At 45.5% G+C, this 24,507-nt stretch overlaps 1 protein-coding gene across 3 annotated transcripts in view; it reads left to right on the top strand.

Annotated features, from left to right (window-relative positions):
• LOC135909205 (nuclear pore membrane glycoprotein 210-like) overlaps positions 1-24,507 on the top strand; it is a 286,256-nt gene that overhangs the window by 210,395 nt on the left and 51,354 nt on the right. For all 3 annotated transcript variants that reach the window (XR_010566632.2, XM_065441064.2, XM_065441065.2), the window contains exon 12: positions 18,344-18,480. Coding sequence is in view for 2 of the 3 variants with exons in the window: in XM_065441064.2 (XP_065297136.1) it covers positions 18,344-18,480 (137 nt within the window). In the remaining variant the exon portion in view is untranslated. The remainder of the gene's footprint in view (positions 1-18,343; positions 18,481-24,507) is intronic.

Below are 24,507 nucleotides of genomic sequence, written 5' to 3'. Positions count from 1 at the left end.
AGAGGTCACCACTCGAGAGGCCAATCAGGGCGCGTCCCAGTGACGCTTGCGAGCGATTCGACGCCGAAAGGGAGAATCAGGGTTTTTGCAAGAAATTAGCTCTAGCGTGCAAGCTGGAGGATGAGATGCGGCAAGGCACCTCAATCCCCACAGGGTGGTGTATGCAATGTACTGGGAGTTTTTAATTCGTTTTCAAGGTCCCGGTTTTAAGGCACCGTTTTATTTGTTTTAAGGTGCCAGTCGAACAATGTAACCCAAGCGCCCATGCTGCCGACGCACCTATACAGTGTTCTAGTACACTCTACCATGCACGAAAGCAAGAGTGCAGTGTGGCCAGCATCGCTTTTAACTTCGCTATGCTTGGAAAACAAGTCTTGCGGTAACATACAGCATACTTTCTCGCTGGGATTTGATTGGATTACGTGCGGCATTAAAGAAAAACTACCTATGGTTACTTTAACGGTGACTTCATATGTGAACCCTTGCATGTGGAAGTAAGCGCAGCAGCGTTGTTTCTGTCCTGCACAGCGCCCGTCGAATGCTCGCTCAGTGCCAGGTAGCATGGCCGAAACCCTGTTGCCGTTAATCTCCATTAAGGAGTTTCATGCTCAAAGGTGTTCATAGGTGCCCGTGGGAGAGGGGTATTAGACATTTGTCCCATCACAGCACCAAATTTGAGACGCGCCTGTGGTAGAATTAATCCGGCTGACTGTGGAACCACCGTCGAACTGCTATCTTGGCTTCATCGTTGCACATGAATCGCTGTCCTGCCAGGAACTTCAGCGGACCGAAAATGTGGAAATCACTAGGGGTGAGGTCCGGGCTCTATGGTGGGTGGTCCAGACTCTCCCAGAGAAATGACTGGAGCTTGTTGGCAGTTCTGATTGCCACATGCGGCCTTGCATTGTTTGGAGGATAACCATGTTGTCCACATCGAGAATCCCTCGGCATTATTGCCTGATGGCAGCCAGCAGACGTGATTCTATGGAACAATAAGTGTCGGCATTGATGGTTGCAATTTATGGCATGAAATCCAGAAGGAGCAGTCCTCAGCGGTCTGAGAAGACCGTTAACATCACTTTCCCAACAGATGGCACTGAATGGAATTTTTTACTAACTGCTTCGAGCTAAGTTTCACTGTCGCCGTCAATTTGACCTTCATTTGATCACAGCTGCTCCATAGCCTTGACAACGCATCATACCGGAGGCGCATGCACTCTCCGCAGCTGGGTTGCCGCCTGACCACGTGACTCGCCACGCGCCTGGTTAAGGAGAGCGCCGCGCTCGCCTAGTCAGTGCGAACTTGGCCATGGATGAGAGTGATGCCAGTCCGTCTTTGAGCGTTACGCGGGAGCGGGAGGCTTTGAGGCGTCGTCGCGAAGCGGCGTCTAACCCCCCCGCAGATATTGCCTAGTGAGCTGCTTCATTGTAGAGGGTTTGCAATGCAACAGGCATCGCACCGTCAAGACTAATGCAGCGACCGCAATCGTGCCCTGTTCCTTTGTGGTTCGACGCTGTGCATGTTCGCGACATCTGTTTGTATGTCTAGCACTTGCGCTTTCCCTGTGGCACAACAGGAATTGCACCATCGAACGATGCGTGTCTACCCAAGCCTAATCACAGTCATGTCTAGCCACCGACCTATGCACAGCCATCATACATGGCTTAACAATGGTTGTGTACCTAAGTATAATAATTACAGCTAAATCAAGGGTTAAGCAAGTGAAACCAAGACCTAGCCCGGCTAAACTGAGCTTTCGCTTTGCATGTCCATGCTTAGCTGAGCTAAGCTGCAGCCAATTTTTTTGTCACAGGCGAACCCGGATGTTTCACATCATGCTCCGCTACTTTGATTCTGGCATGAAATGCAGTATCCACGTTTCATTGCCAGTAACATTGCAGTCCAGGAAACTTTCACCTTCCTCAGCATACCGTTGCAGATGATTCAGTAAAGCAATCATTCGCTTGCCTTTCATCATGTCATCCAACTGCTTAGGCACCAACATGAAACCTTCCAGTACCCTAAGGACCCGTGAATGATATTGTAAACACTCCCATATGAAATGCCACGCTCCCAGGAAATTTCCTTGAGGTGCACACACCGATCCAATTTCACCATTGCATCCACAGCAAAAAATCTGATAGGATAAACTGATAAAAATTCTATCAGTTTGTTCTATTGCATTATGAAACAATACAACTGATACTCTGATAAAATTCATTTTGGTTCCATTCTGGACGTATCTGCATTATTCTGCTTGTACAAGTCTGCTAGTGTATTCTTTTTGTTAGTGTAATAGTGTATTAATATTAGTGTGCAAGATCTATAGTCTGACAGTAGCTATGTGTGTTGTATAGGTGTAATGTGCTTCGAGGAGAAGCAAGCTTTCTCGATTGCCCAAAAGATGAGTCAGAAATAATGTATTTTTACTCTCACAAAAGACAATACATATAAATCAAATATGAAGTCCAGGATTTACAAAGGAAAAATTATTGGAACAAACCTAAACAACAAATATATACCATACAACAGCTTAAAGAGAACAAAAATGTGATCACATTTAAAAGAGAAAAGAGGTTTACATTGGTTCACAACAGAGTTTAGCCTCTTTAAACAGAAGGTTATTGGCAATCAACCCACCGAATTTGTTCACGCATACACCACAAAGGTTATCAGACTTCACCATCAGGAAAGCTAGTGAATGGAAGTGGTGGGTTCTTCATTATTCATTACCATGTCTTCATGGCTGTTTGCCGGATAAGTATGTCAGACATTTCAGTTTGTGGAGGGCATCTATATACTTCTACTGGACACCGTCACTTCAGATGACCATAATGAGATCATCCGATTTTCTCTTGGAGTTTGTTGTGAGAACACAGTTTTTGTACGGATTGGGTGCAATTACATACAATGCACATCGAATTCTGGATCTTCCTAAAAGTGTGGCTAAACTAGAACCTCATTGGTCGCATTCTTCATTTGTATTTGAAGGTGGAAATGGACTTCTTGTGAAATTGGTCAACGGAGCTAATGGTGTTCCTTTACAAATATTGGAATGGTATGTACTTGCTCCAAAGTTACAGGCAGCTAAAGCTAGTTTAAATCTTTCACCAGAAGCAATCACTTTTCTTGGTGTACAGGAGAGGAGAGCTGGTCAGCAAACAGTTTTGTTAGGCACTTGAAAGCTGTGCCTGAACTTGGATGAAAGTGAAAAACAGGCTATAGTCCACAACCGTGGCTGCGACTCAACAAGTGTCACTGAATATTACTGAATGGTCATCAACCAACAAACATACCACTCTCCATAGTACACTCGGACTACAGACTAACAACAGTGCATTTGTCAGCTTCCCAGGTGTGTTTTTTCTCATTTGTAGAATTTTTTCTGGTGCGAATTCTTGTATAAATCCGTACTGCCAGAAACTATTTCCTGTTGAAATTCTCCATGTAAAGCACCTTTCAGTCTGCGTCAGAAGAGAGGAGCTCTAGTTTATGTAACACCCAGCGAAGTTATGTGCCTTTGTGTGTTTATAGAAATAGACCACAATATTTTTGTATCGACAATACCAAACCTTTATGAAAGAGACTTAGGTATTCCCGTGCTCAAGACATGGTAACGATGAACAGTATGTCTTCACCCATGGTACATGAATGTCTGGTAATAACAGGTTATAGCTTTAAAAAACAGAAGTTGGTAACAGTGCACCACGCTTTTTGGCGTTCTCTAAGAATCAGCTTTTTGATGTTTGGATATATTAAACAAGCCAGAGCCATCAAAATTCTACAGGTTTTATTTTTTCTTGCAATCGCTTCTTGTTTTCCTAATGAACCAGCTAGCCCAATTTGCCACTCTTCATTATTGTAGTCTTGTTGAGGAAGTGCTTGGGGGATTGCATGGTCTGCATGTTGGCAGTAGCGATGCAGCTGCTGATGAACAGTCGCAGTATCCAAAACATGACAATATTTTACAAGACTTATGCATGGTTTTGGGTTGGTGTCCTTACACGTAGCGAAGAACCCTACTTCACCAAGTGACTGCCTTGAGTGGGTGATCACAGTGAACAAATAGTGCTTTACTAGCAGATGCTGAAGAGGTAACGCTTCTCAGTCTGTATGCAGAGGCATGTAAAGCAGCTGAATGATGCCTTCATTAAGCAGTTGTGCTACTTGATACAACAGCATCACTTTCACATCATACATCTGTCTCTTTGACTTTGTTATTTTCTCCTTTGACTCAATGTAGCTGGTGCAAGATTATCTGTCATCTGTGGCGGCATGACCAAGACACTGTCTTTTTTCTGAACGAAACAAGCAAACTCAAAAATTTTATTTTAATAGTGTATTACAGTTTGAATCTGTTACACAGTTACGACACACGTGCCGTGTCTTACTGTATATGACAGCACGCCGTTCGAAGGTTGGTACATGAATCTTTATTGCTTCCGTCTCGAAGCGTATAGATACGAAACAGAGAGGGGGAAAGGGAAAACAAGGGAAGGATATCAAATGATAAACGCACGTGCCGTCAGCGCTTGCAAGGCAGTCTGATTGTGGCTGACGTCACTTTACAACATCTCTTCTCCCTTAATACTGAAGTCGCTGTACTGGTTTTCTTTGATGTGTAGAGCGCTGCAAGGCTTGGGGTAATCTGACGGGTTCAGCGTTGCTCCCTGCGAGTTCCGGCTGAAGTTCATGCTCGTGTTCTGTTATGCCCCCTTGTTCGGCTGGCGTTCTCGGCGACAGTGGGTAGTCGTGAGGAGTACCTGTTCTTGATTCTCGTTTTGCCACTTCTTGGTCTTTACCAAGCGGTGGCGTCGCATCTTCCTGGTTCCGCACCTGGTCAACATGTCTTACTGATCCGGCTGGTGTTCGAATGCTCACCATCCGAGAGCCTGTTGTAGACTCTACAATTCCTGGAGTCCATTTCTCACCCGTTTCGAAGTTGCCGGCGTACACGGTAGCTTCAGGCAATGGCAGTGGCCACTCGTCTGCTTCGTTGGCTGGCCCTGCATGTACAGGAGGGAAACATGTATCTAAACGGGATCGAATTTTGTATCCGAAAAGCAGCTCTGACAGTGATTTTCCAGAGCGGTTAGGTGTCCTTCTGTAATTGGAAAGCAGCCTGTTTATATTATCTTCCAACCGCCCCTCACCAATCTTCTTGAGGCCGTCCTTAATTGTCCTGACAGCCCTTTCTGCTAGTCCGTTTGATTGAGGGTGATATACAGCTGTGCGCAGGTGTATGTTGTTCCTCTTGACAAAAGTAGCGAACTAGTCAGCGGTAAACTGCGTTCCATTATCAGATACGATGGTTCGTGGCACGCCAAATCTGCAGAAGATACCGCGCAGGCAGTTGATTGTGCATGAAGCGTTTGCTTGTGGGAGTGGCACAGCTTCAATCCACTTGCTGTATGCGTCCACGACCACGAGTATCATGTTCCCTGCCGTAGGTCCCGCAAAATCGATATGCACCCTTGCCCATTTTTCAACAGTAGTGGGCCAGCTTTTTGGCGTTGCTGTAGCTGGCATGGGCAGGTTTTGAACACAACTCTGACATGACGCTGTCACTGCCTCAATTTGGCGATCTAACCCTGGCCACCAGAATGACGATCTAGCCACTGCCTTCATAGCGGACGATCCTTGGTGCCTCTCATGAAAACTTTATAATATGCGACATCGCGCCTCCATCGAAACGACTACTCGCCAGCTCCAGTATAACAACCCGTGGGCCAAAGAAAGCTCCAATTTCTTGTCAAAAAAAAAGGTGCGACACTCGTGTTCAAGCTTTCTGCGCAGGGCGGCCAACCGTTCTTAGTGAATCGCATAACTTGACTGAGAGCAGGGTCACCAGCAATCAACTGCCTTAGCTCCTCAACTGACAAGGTTCCCTCATCGAACACAGTCAAGGCGAGCAGATAGTCTGGTGGGTCCGCTTCTGGTGGCTTCGGCTCAAACGTCCGTTGTGGCAGTCTACTAAGGGTGTCAGCGTTGAGCAGTTCTTTACCAGGAAAGTATTGAAGCTGATAGCGGAATCCGCCTAAGTACAGCGCCCAGCGCTGTATTCTGGCGGCTGCCAATGCTGGAGTTGATCGATCCGCCTTCAGCAGGCCCACGAGCGGCTGGTGGTCGGTGACCAATACGAATTCTCGGCCTACGAGATAATCACGGAATTTGGACACTCCAAACACAAGAGCAAGGGCTTCCCTCCCAAGCTGGGAATAATTCTTCTCAGCCCTTGTTAGCGTTCTAGAACGGAACCTGACAGGTTTGTTTATCTTTCCGAATGTATGGAAAAGCACGGCACCTATTCCGTCCTGTGAAGCGTCACACTCTAGCTGGAGGGGTCTCTCGGGATCATAGTGAGCCAGCAGAGCCACTTCTCGAAGGCATTTTTTGCTTCACGAAAAGCTGCTTCTTGCGCATGTCCCCAGAACCAATGTGTGCTGTTCTCCAATAACTTGTACAGCGGTGCAAGTACGGAAGACATGTTGGGCACGAACTTCGAATAAAATGTAATCATGCCCAGAAACGACCTCAACTGCTGAACATTTTCTGGGTTAGGGGCTCGGGCAATTGCTTCAACATGCTTCTCTATTGGATGCAGACCTTCACGATCAATTTTATGACCCAGATACATCACTGCCTCTTGGTGAAAGCTGCATTTCTCAAGTCTGAGCTTCACTCCATGTTCACGAAAACGCTGCAGTACTTGTCGTAACCTGTTGGTGCTGCCAAGTTTTTCTGATACCAAAACGTCGTCAAGGTAAGCCTGAATACCTGTCAGGCCCTGCAGAACTGTTTCTATTTTCCGCTAGAAGATGGCAGGCGCGGAAGTTATGCCGAACGGCAGTCGGTTGTAGTAAAACAACCCACGGTGTGTATTGATTACGCACATCTTCCTGAGTCCTCATCAAGGGGAACTTGGTTATACATGTCTCTTAAATCCAGCGTGCTGAAGCAGTCCGCACCGTTCAGGCATGCGAAAATGTCATCAGTAGCTGGCAACGGGTACTGCTCCAGTTCACAGATGGGATTCAAGGTCACCTTAAAATCAACGCAGATTCTAACCGCGCCATTCTTCTTCATTACGGGCACAATGGGAGTAGCCCACTCGGCGTACGTTACAGCTGACAGTACTCCAGGCGTTATGAGCCTATCAATCTCTTTCGAAACTTTGTCGCCTAAAGCAAATGGAAGGGAACGGGCCTTACAAAATTTCGGCATGGCGCCTTCCTTGAGCTTCAGATGGACAGGGTGTCCGTCAATTAGACCCAGCTCGGGGCTGAAGACGGCATGAATGGCGGGGGTACGGCTGCTTCCTGGACCAGAGCTTTGTTGCACTGATACGTTCAACACCGAGGATCCTGCGTCATTGAACTTGGAAATCAACTCTCGTCCGCAGAGGCTCGGACCTTAACAGTTCAGGACCATCAAGGAACTCTTGACCTCCTTGTCGTTGTAGGACACTGACATACTCAGTTTCCTTAATACTGGAAGTTCTCCAAGATAACAGGACAGTTTAATGAATGCGGTTTCTAATTGCAGCTAATGTTCGCGGTTTTTCTCAAAAATCTCTTTGGACACAACACAGACGGGTGAGCCGGTGTCCACAATCATAGGTACGTCAATGCCACACCACGTGAAAGTACAAAGAATAGGTGGTGGTAGCTGACCATTGGAGGGTGCGGTTAGTGTCTAAATGTGCGCAACGTCTGCATTTTCCTCAGTGACATCCGCTGTTACTGCACACGCTTCTCTCTGCCTGCATTGTGAACAAGCTTTTGGGCGTCCTTTCCATGCGTCGCTTTGGCACATCTTCGCCAGATGGCCGTATACACCACAGCGGTAACACCTCGCTTTCACCCAGCCGCAGGCGTTTCTGTTGTGTTTCTGACTTCCGCAACGCCTGCATACTGACACCAGTTCATCAGCTTGTCGTGCATTGACTTTGAGCACAAGTTCAATGTCAGATGACTTCTTCTTTGCATCTTTTTCCGCCGCTTCTGCTGATATGGCGATTGTTTCAGCCTCCCTCAATGTCAAATCTGTTTTCGCTAATAGCTGCTTCTGAACAGCGCTTGACCTCATTCCACAGACGATCCTGTCGCGAAGCATCCGGTCTAGCATGCCACCGAAATTACAGCCATCCGAAATCCTGCAAACTTCAATGATTAACTGTTGAATGGGCTCACCTTCCAACTGGCAGCGATTGAAGAACCGATAGCTCTCCGTTATTTCAAGACGCTTGGGGTCGAAGTAGTCATCCAAAACTTTGACTGCTTCCTCGTACGTAAGCGAGTTTGGCTTCCCCGGTGCAACCTGTCCTGAGAGCACTTGCACGGTGCGCGTACTCAATGCTGCTACCAGCAGTGCCCTCTTCTTTCCCTAGTCGCTGACGCCAGTTGCCTCAAAATAAGCTTCTACCTTCGTGATGTAAGCCTTCCAGTTGTCGGACTGGTCATCGTATTCCGGTAGTTGATGATGAGCCATGGTCGGTATTTCCGCGGCCGCTGTTTCCTGCTTAAGGGGGTATGGTAGGGTGCATGAACTATCTTGGTTTCAGCTTTTTATCTCAACAACTGTTCTATATATTAGCGTGAAATTCTGCACGCTCAATAGCAATAGTGTTGGCCTTAATTGGTGTAATTTTTTACTGCAGGCCTTTTTTATTTTTTGTGTATTTGAGAACCAAACTTTAAGCTATGATGTAAAATAAAATGTACCTTTCCTCAGAAACAAAAAACAGCATGACCGTGAAATTTCGCACAATAATTCTGTATAATAGTGGGTTTAACTGGAACCTTTAAAAAATGCTTTGCTACATTTACGTCACATGAAAAAAAATATTGCCATCACACGTCTCGTGCCGTAGAGGGTCTTTCTAATCATCTTTCCTTTCTTTTAGTTATACCTGAGTGATTTTTTTCAAACATTTAGGTTCAGATTACTTGCACGGGATGTGAGTATATTCTGGGAAAATTTCAGCGTAATCGGCTGCATAGTTTTCCAGAAAAGGTACATCAAGTTCCGAAAATTTTGAAAAAAGTGATTTTGAGAAAAACGCATTTTTATGTTTGCACCTTCACTACAGCCGTTCAACATGTACCAGCAGAGTACGGAAACTTTCTGGCTTTTTTGGTGTCTTCCCCAAAGCCTTTCTTCATGTTTACGTTTACGTAAACATGAAGTAAACATAATTACGTAAACACTGAAAAAATGACGGAAAACAACATGTAAACAAACCCTCGCGTTTGTCACGTTTAAATACCAGGTGGCGTGCCTTTTGGCGCCATTTTTAAATGGCTTAGAGCGCTCCTACGCACTCGCTGCTGCACTGTTTTGCTTCCCACAGTGTGTATTATGTTTTATTGATGAAATCAAAAAATCAGTTTTTTGGTCTATTTGCCCTACTATACCCCCTTAACTGCCTGGCTTAATTCATTTTTCACGTCCTCATTGAAGCCAAGGGCAACAACGGAGAAACCCTCAGAAGACTGGAGGGAACTGTAGCGCAAATCATGAGGCTAATCAGAAGGATAACAAATAAACATAGCGGGATGAAAGAGGAAAACACGATCAGGTTAATACAGGCCTTCGTAATAAATAGAATAGTGTACGTAGCGCCGTACTTAAAATGGTAGGTCGCGGAAAAGATCAAACTAGAATGCCTCATTCGGAAAATATACAAACTAGCCATAGGACTACCGATCAGCACCAGCACGGACAAGTTGCTGCAATTAGGCCTACACAACACTATAGACGAGCTCATTGAAGCGCAATGTACGGCACAATATGAACGCCTCTCTAAGACTAGAGCAGGCAGACACATCCTAGAGAGATTAGACATAGGTTACCACACACAGCATGGTGTCAAGGTGGACATCCCGAGAGATACAAAGGAAAGATTGGTAATACCTCCCTTACCAAAGAACATGCACCCAGAACACAATGAGGACAGAAGAAAGAACAGAGCGATGTAAATACAGAAGAAATTCGGCAGCGACAAGGACGCAGTGTTCGTAGACGCGGCTCGATACAGTCGCAGACGGGGATTTACGGCAGCCGTAATCGATAGGGATAAACGGTGCAAGACATGCGCGACGATACGCACCACAAGTAACGAGATAGCTGAAGAAGTAGCCATAGCGCTCGCAGCAGCTCAGACTAACGCAACCGTGATAGTCAGCGACTCTCAGACGGCAGTAAGAAACTTTGCCAACGGCCGAATCTCCCCGGAGGCACTACGAATTCTTCTTGCAGGAGGGCAAAATTACAAAAGAAAGATATATATCACCTGGGCACCCGCTCACACCCTCGCGGAGGACGGCAACAACGAGGCGGCACATGACGCGGCTCGAGGGCTTAAGGACCGAGCCGCAGTCGCAAGTGACGCCCCGACACCCTCTGGACGTGACGGTGCGGTAAATGAGTGGGAGTGGGAGGACAGAATGACAACATATAATGACATTACGAAACATTATAGGTTACAGAGGTGCATATTCCCGCGACCTCACGCAAAATTGACAAAAAAGCAGTCTGTCGCATGGCAGCAGTTACAAACTAGGACGTACCCGAATCCTGCGCTCTCGCACATCATATATCCGGATGTATATCCTACGGACAAATGTAGAACATGTGAATCCAGAGCCACTCTGGAGCATATATTATGGGAATGCCGAGGGCTAAATAGCAATAAAGAAAACGCGGTCTCTAGCAGCAGCCTTCGCACGCGCTGGGAAGCCGCGCTGCTCAGCCCCGCCCTCGAAGATCAATTATGGGCCGCCCAGCGGGCCGAGGATGCCGCCAGGACCCAAGAACTCCTGGCCGTCACCTAGGCGGGCCCTTTGGCCCTCCCCACGAACTCGCAGGGCACACAATAAAGTTCTTTCCTCCTCCTTCAAAGGTTCTGTCTGGCCTCGTCGCCACTGTTACATAGTTACACGACACACGTGCCGTGCCTTACTGTATACGACAGCACGCCGTTCGAAGGTTGGAACATGAATCTTTATTGCTTCCGTCTCGAAGCGTATATATACGAAACAGAGAGGGGACAGGGGAAAGAGAGAACAAGAGAAAGATATCAAACGATAAACGCACGTGCTGTCAGCGCTTGCAAGGCAGTCTGATTGCGGCTGACGTCACTTTACAACAGAATCGGAGACTCCAAACACTATATATGAAGCCTGTTGCTGATAATCTTCTTTGCATTCGCATGCTGAAGGCTACACAGGTTCAACTGCTTTTACACATTTCATCGTGCAGTGCAGTGAAGAATTGTCTTCTGATTTTGCAATATGTGCGCTTGATGTTTATGTACGCAATATGTACGCTTCATAAATATGTGATTTTAAAAATGGTAAATCCATGTTCTTACTCGAATAAGTTCTCAGATCTGTAGTGACTTTTGCTTAAATAATATTGCTGTATTGTCATGTTTTGATGTATTGCTGTAGATCTTGCACCAATAGGGTATTCAGGGTGTCTACCAACTGGGAAAACCGGGAATTCTCAGGGAATAGTCTGCAAATGTGCAGGGAAAACTCGGGGAATGTGTGCTTCTATCAGGGAAAATTAGCTGTAACTTTACGAAAATGGAACGAAAGTCGTGTTAATGCTGGCTACAGTAACAGAGGAATCGCAACGAATCGTCATTCACGCCGTGTCATCGGCACTATCTATTTCCAGAGTAGTTAACGACCGATTTTCCGGACGCCCGATTTTTCGTATATGCCCGATAATTTGCGCAGCTTTGCGGCACCACCACGTACTTCACATAGTCAATGTATGTTGCCCTGCTTGCAGGTCTGAAATGGCATTAATCAAAGCCACCACCACCAGCATTTTTATTATCTCACCGCCTCGAACCGACACTCTCGCATGCAGATCCACTGGCAGCTGTAGCCACCACGGCGGCAACGTTAGGCGTAGCTGCTTCTACGTTCACTATTAAGCTTCATGCCGTGCGGTGCTGTGTTTTTCATTTAAAGAATTTGCCGGTGTCAGCAATGGCATCGACTCCGCCTTTGTAATCTCGCGATTGGCTTCGAAGCTCGCAGAGCACAGCGCGTTGCGTAATGCCAGTTTCCGAAAGTTAGCTTTGTTTCACTACAGCAGTGGTAGGCGGTGAAGCATAACAAGTGTGGGAAGGGTCAATTGTCATGGGACACAGTATATACTCCTTAATTATACACGCGTGAACAGTACTTGCAGGTGGCATAGAGGTAGAACACCGCCTCGCGTGCAAGAGGTCCGTGGTTCGAATCCCGGTGCCGGCAATTTTCCACCGGATTAAAAGAAAAAAAAAAATCCGCATGTTGATAAAATTCCACAAACAGGCCTGGAGTGTGGCCTGATCCCGGTGACCAGAACCGGTAACGAAATCCCTCACCAGAGCAGGATTGGCCACCCTGGTGCAGTACTTGGCCACAACCTCCTATATGAACACAACAATCAAACCCCGGCCCTCAGTCCCCAGCAGCTGCGAAGCAACTGACCACGGCGGCGGTCAGACCTGCGATGCAGCAGAGTTTGCTAAGAATCACTGGCTCCGGACAGGCCGCCATTGGAATATGAACCTGGCGACGTTTAACGCTAGAACGTTATCTAGTGAGACGAGTCTAGCAGTGCTATTGGAGGAATTAGAGGGCAGTAAACGGCATATAATAGGGCTCAGTGAAGTTAGAAGGCCAAAAGAAGCATATACAGTGCTAAAAAGCGGGCACATCCTGTGCTACCGGGGCTTAGCGGAAAGAAGAGAACTAGGAGTTGGATTCCTGATTAATAAGAATATAGCTGGTAACATACAGGAATTCTATAGCATTAACGAGAGGGTGGCAGGTCTTGTTGTGAAACTTAATAAGAGGTACAAAATGAAGATTGTGCAGGTCTACGCGCCTACATCCAGTCATGATGACCAGGAAGTCGAAAGCTTCTATGAAGACGTGGAATCGGCGATGGGTAGAGTGAAAACTAAATACACTATACTAATGGGTGACTTTAATGCCAAGGTAGGCAAGAAGCAGGCTGGAGACAAGGCAGTTGGGGAATATGGCATAGGCACTAGGAATAGCAGGGGAGAGTTATTAGTAGAGTTTGCGGAACAGAATGATATGAGGATAATGAATACCTTCTTCCGCAAGCGGGATAGCTGAAAGTGGATGTGGAGGAGCCCGAACGGCGAGACTAGAAATGAAATAGACCTCATACTCTGCGCTAACCCTGGCATCATACAAGATGTGGACGTGCTCGGCAAGGTGCGCTGCAGTGACCACAGGATAGTGAGAACTCGAATTATCCTAGACCTGAGAAGGGAACGAAAGAAACTGGTACATAAGAAGCCGATCAATGAGTTAGCGGTAAGAGGGCAAACAGAGGAATTCCAGATCAAGCTACAGAACAGGTAGTCGGCTTTAACTCGGGAAGAGGACCTTAGGGTTGAAGCAATGAAGGACAATCTTGTGGGCATCATTAAGGAGTGTGCAATTGAAGTCGGTGGTAACTCCGTTTGGCAGGATACCAGTAAACTATCGCAGGAGACGAAAGATCTGATCAAGAAACGCCTATGAATGAAAGCCTCTAACCCTACGGCTAGAATAGAACTGGCAGAACTTTCGAAGTTAATCAACAAGCGTAAGACAGCTGACTTAGGGAAGTATAATATGGATAGAATTGAACATTCTCTCAGGAACGGAGGAAACCTAAAAACAGTGAAGAAGAAACTAGGAATTGGCAAGAATCAGATGTATGCGTTAAGAGACAAAGCCGGCAATATCATTACTAATATGGATGAGATAGTTCAAGTGGCTGAGGAGTTCTATAGAGATTTATACAGTACCAGTGGCACCCACGACGATAATGGAAGAGAAAATAGTCTAGAGGAATTCGAAATCCCAAAGGTAACGCCAGAAGAAGTAAAGAAAGCCTTAGGAGATATGCAAAGGGGGAAGGTAGCTGGGGAGGATCAGGTAACAGCAGATTTGTTGAAGGATGGTGGGCAGATTGTTCTAGAGACACTGGCCACCCTGTACACGCAATGCCTCATGACCTCGAGCGTACCGGAATCTTGGAAGAACGCTAACATAATCCTAATCCATAAGAAAGGGGACGCCAAAGACTTGAAAAATTATAGACCGATCAGCTTACTGTCCGTTGCCTACAAACTATTTACTAAGGTAATCGCAAATAGAATCGGGAACACCTTAGACTTTTGTCAAGCAAAGGACCAGGCAGGATTCCGTAAAGGCTACTCAACAATAGGTTATATTCACACTATCAATCAGGTGATAGAGAAATGTGCAGAATATAACCAACCCTTATATATAGCTTTCATTGATTACGAGAAAGCGTTTGATTCTGTGGAAACCTCAGCAGTCATGGAGGCCATTATGGAATCAGGGTGTAGACGAGCCGTATGTAAAAATACTGAAAGATATCTATAGCGGCTCCACAGCCACCGTAATCCTCCATAAAGAAAGCAACAAAAACCCAATAAAGAAAGGCGTCAGACAGGGAGATACGATCTCTCCAATGCTATTCACAGCGTGTTTACAGGAGGTATTCAGAGACCTGGATTGGGAAGAATTGGGGATAAAAGTTAATGGAGAATACCTTAGTAACTTGCGATTCGCTGATGATATTGTCTTGCTTAGTAACTCAGGGGACCAATTGCAATGCATGCTCACTGACCTGGAGAGGCAACGCAGAAGAATGGGTCTAAAAATTAATCTGCAGAAAACTAAAGTAATGTTTAACAGTCTCGGAAGGGAACAGCAATTTACAATAGGCAGCGAGGCACTAGAAGTAGTAAGGGAATACATCTACTTAGGGCAGGTAGTGACCGCAGATCCGGATCATGAGACGGAAATAATCAAAAGAATAAGAATGGGCTGGGGTGCGTTTGGCAGGCATTCTCAAATTATGAACAGCAGGTTGCCATTATCCCTCAAGAGGAAAGTGTATAATAGCTGTGTCTTACCAGTACTCACCTACGGGGCAGAAACCTGGAGGCTTACGAAAGGGGTTCTACTCAAATTGAGGACGATGCAACGAACTATGGAAAGAAGAATGATAGGTGTAACGTTAAGGGATAAGAAAAGCGCAGATTGGGTGAGGAAACAAACGCGAGGTAATGACATCTTAGTTGAAATCAAGAAAAAGAAATGGGCATGGGCAAGACATGTAATGAGGAGGGAGGATAACTGATGGTCATTAAGGGCTACGGACTGGATCCCAAGGGAAGGGAAGCGTAGCAGGGGGCGGCAGAAAGTTAGGTGGGCGGATGAGATTAAGAAGTTTGCAGGGACGGCATAGCCACAATTAGTACATGACCGGGGTTGTTGGAGAAGTATGGGAGAGGCCTTTGCCCTGCAGTGGGCGTAACCACGATGATGATGATGATGATGATGAACAGTACTTGCTTGCACACACGTCTCCTGTCATAGTACGAGCACCGATATGCCTAATAAGTGTACTGACAGGCCTTAAGAACTTTTCCGGACGTTCCTGTAGCAATTTTAGTCCTTAAGGGCAGTTAGACATGCATTCATTTTTTTCGGACTGCACGATTTTTCGGATGTTTTTACGGCCCCTAGGGAGTCCGAAAGATCGGATGTTGACTGTACAACTGACCAAGAGGATACTTCAAATGATCCATGGGGTGAAAGCTTGGCAGAAGGAGGATGAGAACAGAAAGGACCGACGCACTGAGGAATCACCGGGAAAGGAAGCTTGCCGCCGGCTCTTAGAAGGAGCTTGAGCTTAAAAAATAGTGTTGGCTGACACCGAGATGCAGGTGTCCCTCGTCCAAACCAAAATAAACTCTTTAAAGCAGTGAAACTGAACACTGAAATATTGGGTACGGGCTGAGAGTATGTCAGGACAGTTGAAGTTGACTTCCCAGCTGCTGAGAGAAAATTTTAGTTATCACAAAGTTCAGGCCTCATACCGATGAACTTGCTATCAGTTGCTAGAACTAGCTCGTATTAAAAAATATTTGCTTATGTATGCATCTCCTTTTCATTCGTATTTGAAAATGTTTGACTCAATTTGAAATAGGTCGTACTATTTTTTACGCTGTGCATTTTACTAACACCTTCCTTCCGTTTTCTTTTTAAATAAAATAGATCTTACTCTGTACTATTCAAACTAAATTAACTCATTTTTTTTTTCAGCATGCATGCTTACTAGAGAGTGACAGCATTGGGCAACATGATGTCTGGCTCATTCAGGGAATATTGCGAAGGTGCTCAGGGAAAACCTGGGAAACTCAGGGAATTTGGAAATGTCAACTTGGTAGACACTCTGAGTGATGCTTTATCTGTTTCTTTGCTTCCTGTCAGCGTGCCATGCCAGTTTTTTCTCATTGCGCAAGCTCACTTGTGTTCTGTCACATATCACAACACTTTTGGGACGAATGCAAAAGCGCATAGTCTGGAGAAAATAGCATGATATGAATTTGGAATATGATAAAAACATGTGCCAATTAGACATGGCATTCTATGCAGCATCTGTGAGCACAAATGGGCATGATGATGTGGGTACTTCAGTCTGTGTTTTTCCTCTTATGTGTTTGTTTAAATGTGGCTAAAGTTGCTTGCTCGTTGTTTAGCTAATGGAGTGTAAAATAAACCCTAGGCATATGTTGGTAGTCATGTCGCTTGTGTCTCGTCCTTGTTCCTTTGTGGATGCATGTGTTAGCGCTGTTATAATTGTCAAATCATGTATGCACCATGCAACTAGCCCAGAAAGACGTTCTAATGAAATCATGTTGGTAGTGTCAATTTATGGCATTCACAAACTCGGCCTGACATGTTAGAGCTGCAGTTGGTATCCACAGTCTTGAAAGTGCTTTGTTTTGCCTTTGTAAATGAGCTTTATTGCAACAGTAATCCTGTTTTGGATATGCATTAAATGTTGCACATCCGTCGCAAAATTTGTAAATGCAATTTTGTATTAAAAGAACTGGAGCACACCTGCTACAAAAATGGACCAATACTTTTCTCATGCATTTTCCCCAATGTAGTTTCACAGACTAAGTAACGCTACTGTGCTTTGAAAACGTGTGCTTTAGTTTACGTTGAAACGTGTTTAGGATAATATATCTGCATACAAGCTGTAAAATGTTTTTATAATTGCACAGTTTACATAGTTCATTTTCATTTGATGCTCTAATATCCCAACTGTGTTTGTTAATCTGTTCACGTGGCAGGCAATGGGTTCAGGGTTGTATAGTCAGTTCATATTAAAAACATCTCTTCAGGCATGTGGGCACCGGTGTGTGTGCTATTCCAAACATGCTTTATCAGTGCCTCAATTAGATTTATGTATGTTGTATGATGATCTTTATCTGGGTTTAAAAGACTGATACATCATCCTATTTGGTTTTGTAGGCAGCACAGTGAGATCTATCTGCTGCCTACTAGTCTGGTAAGGAGTTCTATGGGTCAGGTAGGAATATATATCAGACTCATAGTAGGACTCGTACAACCTATACATATTCCCAAGAGGCTTGTAGAAATTTCTATCAGTTCTTTTTGCTAGGGCAGTTAGCAATGCATGCAGCCTCCCCGAACGCTCAATGTCGTGCAAGTCTTGACGGCCTTTTGTGAACGCACAACACCACCACCTCAAACTTCTCAAAGCAAGACACATTTACCCATACATGTGCTGCATTTCCCTGTGGATTTCCATGGGCATTTGTCCCTTGTTCCATAGACAATGGATCACACTTTGTTGGTTGTTCACTGGGGACGTGTGAAGCATAACCGCCATCTTCAACCACTGACAGCAGCGCTGTTCCGCAGAGCTACTGGCAGATAAGGCCGGGCCAGTCCTAGAAAGGTTCACCGTTGGAAATGGATATATTGACTGCGTTTAAAACCGTAATTTGGCTAAAAATAATAGGGGAAGGACTTTCTGATTCGCCCTCGTAAATCATCCAGTTTCATCTTGCACAACATGATTGTCCTTTTTAGAGAAGTGACTGATACTTTTGGTAATCTGAACCCATCAGTGTGCTGTGCAAGTACTTGAAGTTTGCAATCGAATGTGGTCAATCATGTATTGGTTATTTTTTCCAGCACCACCTGTGGTGTGAAACAGTTACTGACATTTGCAAGGTTGTGCGAAATTTGCATGCTCTAGCAGTCAGTCACTCTTGCATAGGGGAACCCTTGCTTCTCGCTGTCAACAGCCACTCTTTCTATATGGTAATTGTCTTGGCATCCTCATTTGACTTTCTTCTTTTTCCAACCTGAAGAGCTTGAGGGCAGTCGAGTACATGACTTTATTTGGTGATTACTGGTGCCAAGTGCAAAAACAAACTGCAATCTCTGTACTATGCAGGCTCAGGGGGGCCCCCCGTGAGAAGTGGCTGCACCAGCGTGCGGCTGCAGTGCCAGGCGGCTGGGCACACACGCCTGCACCTGAGCCATGGGCTACTGCGATCCACTGTGCTGCTCGGCTGCTACAAGCACTTGAGGGTGGGTGGCCGCTGTCACTGTGACCGACTTCCCTGGGCTGTCGTACTAAGACATAGATTTTTGTCTGCATGCAAGTGCAACACTGGTTTTCTTTCTCGCTGACCATGGACATAAAAATTTGCCAATGTTTCAGTGATATTGAGATGTCCATCACAAATTTCATCATAATGTTTGGTTGATGCAATAGTAACTTTTCTATAAGAGACAACCAACCTGTGCCTTGTTATGCAAAAGGATAGACAGTTGGGCGAGTTGATACGGTAACATGGTCTTGGCTTATAGCGCGAAGTGAACACGGACACAGAAAGGAGCAGACAGGACGAGCGCTAACTCTCAACTAAATTTTTATTAAAACGAAGAACATATATATGAGCCATGCAACATCGAAATGAGCCCAGCAAACATCGAAAGCACTCTGCGCAAGGGACCAAAGTTTGCCTGTGAGTTTGCCTGTGAACCTGATTTGTCACCTCCGGAAAAGGTCAGCTTGTCTAGATCCATTTCTCGTTGGGTCACTGAAGACTTTCGACCAAGGTGTGTGACTGAGTGCGTTGATGTGATCGCGAGGACCGTACCTCAGCCCAGTAATACCCCTGACACACAGGCACTCTTAAGTCCTTCAGGTAAGGGGACATCTACCGGAAAGGCGTTCAAGTGCAGTGACACACGACAAAGGAGTATCTCCTTTACGGCAAAGTTCCTTTTCGGGAAAGGAGATCGCGCAACTACTTTTCGAACGGAAAAGGAGTTACTCTCGCACACAGCGTGCACAACTCGCCAATAGAAGGAAACCTGCCACAAAACTACGGTGCCCATAGGTATTTTTTTTTTTATCTTGCGAGAATGTTTTAATTGTTAGCGGTAATACAATTTGCCGAATAGTGAAGATTTCCTCTAGCTATACTCTCAAACGCTCGCATAACGTCGTTAGCGCCGCCATGTTGAATTCCGGCAGTGTCGTCGCCGTTTGCTGCGCGCATGTGGTGTGTTCACGTCGCGAGATGGAGACTGCAAATCAGCGCCCGCAGGAAATACCCAGAAGAAACCACAGTTGTTGGAATAACATATTGAATAAAACGCGTTACGCCTGCGCGCACAGAGGAATGGACGACAAAGACGTGAAAAAGGACGACAGGAACGTGGGCATCACCAAAATAAACAGCACGCGCACAGCAAAACACCCGCTGCACATAGTTGCTGGACCAAGTTAAATGGCTGCTAACAATGCAAAACCGTGAATAAAATAAACGACTATAAGCATTATTAGCCATCAACAATGAAAAAAATATATGTTTAGGTTCTACAGTAGCTAAGTGTAATTAAATACGCAGCTTTTTAAGAATGGTTTCTCTCTTGTGGCTATAACAGCCAGCGCTATTTTTCTTGCGGCGTTGATCTGAGGAACTACCTAAAGAAGTTCAGTGCGGTGCCGTGTGTCATCGGCGCAACTCCTTTCTGCAAAGGGTCCTTCAGAGTAGCAACAGGGGTTTACTGGAAAGGACTTTAGTTTTGCCCGTGTGTCAGGGGTATAAGTCAGACAACCTAACTGGTGTGTCGTGTTTTTTCGTCAAGCATGAGCTTAGGTTGGTGACTGCGGACAAACAAGGTTTCTTTGTTGTTGTTCCTGAAGAATTCTACGCACAAAGAGCTAAAACCGCTATTGACAAAAATTTTGTTCCAAGAATTACTAATTTAAGAAAAGTGAAGAAAGCTGCAATTGATTTGCTTGAGAAATTTGGTCTGGAACGCCTCGCGTGGGGAGTTAAACATTCCAAGGGTCTGCACCTCGACATATCTTTTAGTGCTAAGACACATAAGCCAGAAGTTCCTTTTCAAGCCATTTTTTCTGAAAAAGGAACGTGGCAGTACACTGTCTCAACTTTTTTGCATAAGGTACTGTCTTCAGTCCGTTTTAATGACCCCTTCCTGATAAGACATTCGGAAGAAATTGTAGCCTTCCCAACAGAAAATAATCCAGGTAAATGCTCGGCGATCAGTGTTGATGTGAAAGATCTTTTTTATTTTTTTCCACAATCGGAACTACTGTGTAGTGTTAAAGAAGCATTGACGCTCAACAATGATGAGTTCCGGTTTACTCAGGACTGTGGAATGCCCGTGGAATCTTTTCTAGAGCTTTTGTTGTTTTACACAGGCAATACCGTTGTAAAATGGGGTAGTTCTATGTATGTACAAAAAGCGGGAGTTTGCATTGGTTCAAAAGTTGCGCCAGTTTTGAGTGATATTTATCTAAGTCGCGTCAATAGAAAACTACAAAACAATCTTGAGGAATTGGCGGTGCATGCGTTTAGATACGTAGATGACTACCTGGTGTTTTCTTCTTGCGATAACTACACCAAGACAGCTACGGATATTTTATATGTTTTTAGGGAATGTGGTGGGGGCCTAGGTTTCATGCTTGAGCTTATCCAGGGCAACAAATTACAGTTTTTAGATCTCTGCTTAACGTTCCAGGATGAGTATGTCTGTTGGCATTATTCGCCTAGGGCTAAGAAGCCACTGCTTGAATTTTCTTCTTGTCATTCTAAACTTGTTAAACAGCAGATAGCTTATTCAACTCTTAGGTCTGCCATTACTAAGTCATGTCCGCACAATATGCAACAAAGTTTTTCACAACAGATAGAAAGGCTTGAAAAGGCTAGCTATCCTGTGCATTTATTATCACTAACCTGCGAAAAACTTTTAAAATGGGTAAAAACCCCCGGTAGGAAACAAGAAAAGCAGAAAAAAGAAACAAAGTTTGCTTTGGTACCCTATATACATAGATTATCCTATGGTTTAAGGAACGTAGCCAATAGGTATGACGTCAATACAGTTTTCTCGGCCCCTCGCAAGTTGTCTAACATGTGCCCTATGATAAATAGGAAACTTGAACAGGGTGACAAAAAAAGAAAAGATGACTGCGGCATTAAACATGTGTCCCCTTTAGTGCCTTGCAACACCGGTATAGTTTATCAGATTCCACTCGAGTGCAGGAAAGCTTACATTGGACAGAGCGGCAGGTGCATTAACATTAGACTAAAAGAACACAAACGCTCACTAAACAATCCTAATGCATCACATTTAGCGTCACACTGTTTCAATCGTGGCTGTAAACCTTTCTTTGAAGACACAAAAATTCTTTCCAGACACAAATGCCAAACTACACGGGAAATTATCGAGGCATTCCACAACAAAAGATTAGGAGACACTTGCGTTAGCCATGCTTCGTTGTCACTGTTAGATTGCGAATTTCAGTACCTTCGCAATACGTGTACTAATCTGAAGTAATTTTTGTTCTTTGACGTCCATACCCCCTGATATATTTAACTGATGCTTTTTACCTTGTCATGTTCTTATGCTACGGTTTTTGCAATCACCTATATATATATGTTCTTCGTTTTAATAAAAATTTAGTTGAGAGTTAGCGCTCGTCCTGTCTGGTCCTTTCTGTGTCCGTGTTCACTTCGCGCTACAAGCCAAGACCCGTGCCTTGTTTCAGAGTTAATTAGCCAATGATGTAATCCTCACCTCTGTTCACAGCCTCCTGCATGCAGATTGTGGAGTAATACACTAAAGGTCACAAGTCGGAGAAGTTGCCTAAAAGAGCTTCCATTGGGGTGTATTTTCTGACTGCAATGAAGTGCTGCAGAGCTTGAGAGAGATTTTATTTACAGGAAGAGCAGAGAGGTCGAGCAGAGCTTGAAGTAAGAGATGGTTTAAAGGTCTTCATTTCTTTTATGGTACCCTCAAGGCCTGTGAAGGCTTTACAGAGGGGAGTGGGTTACAAGTAAATTCAAACAGTAAGTCTTACAAAAGAAAAATACAGTAGACTCTTGGTGATACGAATCTCATGGGGAGGCGAAAATATTCGTATCACCCGAAATGTCGTATCAGCAAAAAAACGAGCGAAATCCGTCCTGAAAGCATGAGACACGCACAAAAAAAAAAGCATTTATTTACATGGAAAGAAGTCACGTATGTCCTTCTGAGTGTTGTTCTCTGCGAGGGTCGGCCAGCAGAGAATTTTCGAAGCTGAAGAACTGGGCTGTAGTGTTCTCATGCACAGTCTGGGATGTCACAGCACGCCGCAAAATATCGAGAGCGTGCATAGTTTCGGCTGCCGACAGTGGTTGGTCATCACCATTTCGGCATTTGTCTTCTTTTTTGTCACTGGTCGAAATTCTAGGCTGCGGCGATACATCCTCCACGATGTCTTCCACTGTGTGCAGACCACAGGTGACGAGATAGTCGTCCGCGGTGACGAAATCGTCTGTACAGCAGTCAATGCCAAGCTGGTTCCAGACATCAACCGGAATTGGATCTGGCACTTGCGAGGTGGTGACCACTGTGGATTTAAAAATCCCACACTTTGTGAAACAATTCGCGATGGTTACAGGGGAGACGCGCTCCCAGGCCACTGCAATAAAATGCATGGCGTCCAAAAGACTAATCTGCACATTTGGGTCCTTACGGTCAATCTTCGCAAGGAGGCGGCGCAGCAGCAAACCTTTGAAGTGGTGCTTTACGTTTCTGATAATGCCAGCATCCAGTGGCTGCAAATGACTAGTAGCATTCGGGGGCAGGAATACAGGCAGGATGCTTTGTAGTGTCATGTGCTTTGGATGTGCCGCACACTGGTCCAGAAGCAAAACAATCTTTCTGTACTTGCATGACATCCTATGGTCCAAGTATGTGACGAACTCCACAAACAGAGCCGACATGATCTACGCCTTTTTATTGGCTCTATATGTGCAGGGCAAACGACTGGCTGCCTTGAAGCATCGGGGCTTTTTGAATTTTCCAATGACGGTCAGTTTCATTTTTTCTGACCCATCAGCGTTGCAGCAAAACAAGACTGTCACACACTGCTTACATTTTTGTCCTCCCTGGCATGCTTCGCCTTTGAAGCAGAGACTCTTTTCGGGCTGAAGATTGTAAGACAGCGCTGCTTCGTCAATGTTAAAAACATCGTGAGCTTCATATCCCGTGATGAAAGACTGCAGCGTGGTTGCCATCCAATCACGACGGAGGCGCCAACCTTTTTCCCTTCACCGCAATCGGTTTTGTAGGAGAAGTCATGCCGTGCCTTAAATCGGTGAATCCAGCCACCAGAGGCCTGAAAATTTGCATTTTCAAGCATGAGTGCAATGTCCGCAGCCTTCTCATACACAACTTTTCCGTCAGTGTTGACACCCTCCGTGGTGACCTCTTTAAACCATGTTAGGAGAACTTCTAACTTTACATGGTGAGCAATCTTTCTCTTTGGAGTTTACGCCAAATTGCTGCACAAATGCATAATTTGGTTGCGCTGACCGACGATCGTAGACAGCGTAGAAATTGGCAGGCCTAATTCCTTGGCCATGTCAGTGCGCCTTTTCATGGGCTCTTCGTCCACCTTTAAAATATCCAGTTTGTCCTTCCAGGACAGTGCCTTCCGTTTTCGCGACATCGTACTGATTGCAGTACCTTTCTGGCTGACGTGATCAATGATTGTAAAACGACACACGCAAACAACACGCTGCACTTCCGTAGTCGTCGCGCATGAGGGAACAAAGAAGCGGGACCTGCGGCTGGTGTGACGATCTGCGCGCTGGCTGTAGCGGAATGACCAGCAGAACGGGTGTGCAGGGCCGCGAGAAATGTGGAGAGGACAAGTCGCGCCCAACCGGTTGGGTTGGCTGGTTCACAGGGTGAACGGACCAATAAGCAGCGGCACTAGCCTCGGGCAACAACAAAGTAAAAAGAAAAAGGCGAAGAGGCCGCCCCCAAAAACTAGAGAGAGAGAGAAAGCTTTGCTTGCCTCGTCAGCCTCCCTGCTCCTGCGGAATCCCAAACCGGCACTGGCACATGCTGCGCCGATGGCAGCTCGACAGCAGGGTACCGAACTTCGTATCACCCGGTGTGATGCAGAAAAGTGTTCAGAACATCTGAATTTTGGCCCATTGTACACAATGCATTTCGGCGGGGGAATTTTACGAATTCGTATCGCACGGAAATTCCTATCAGCCGGGTTCGTATCACCGAGAT

The sequence above is a fragment of the Dermacentor albipictus genome, chromosome 9 (assembly GCF_038994185.2).
Source record: "Dermacentor albipictus isolate Rhodes 1998 colony chromosome 9, USDA_Dalb.pri_finalv2, whole genome shotgun sequence".
Lineage (NCBI taxonomy): Eukaryota > Metazoa > Arthropoda > Arachnida > Ixodida > Ixodidae > Dermacentor > Dermacentor albipictus.
The sequence above is the reverse complement of the archived record's forward strand: the minus strand, read 5'-3'. Positions and strand labels throughout refer to the sequence as shown.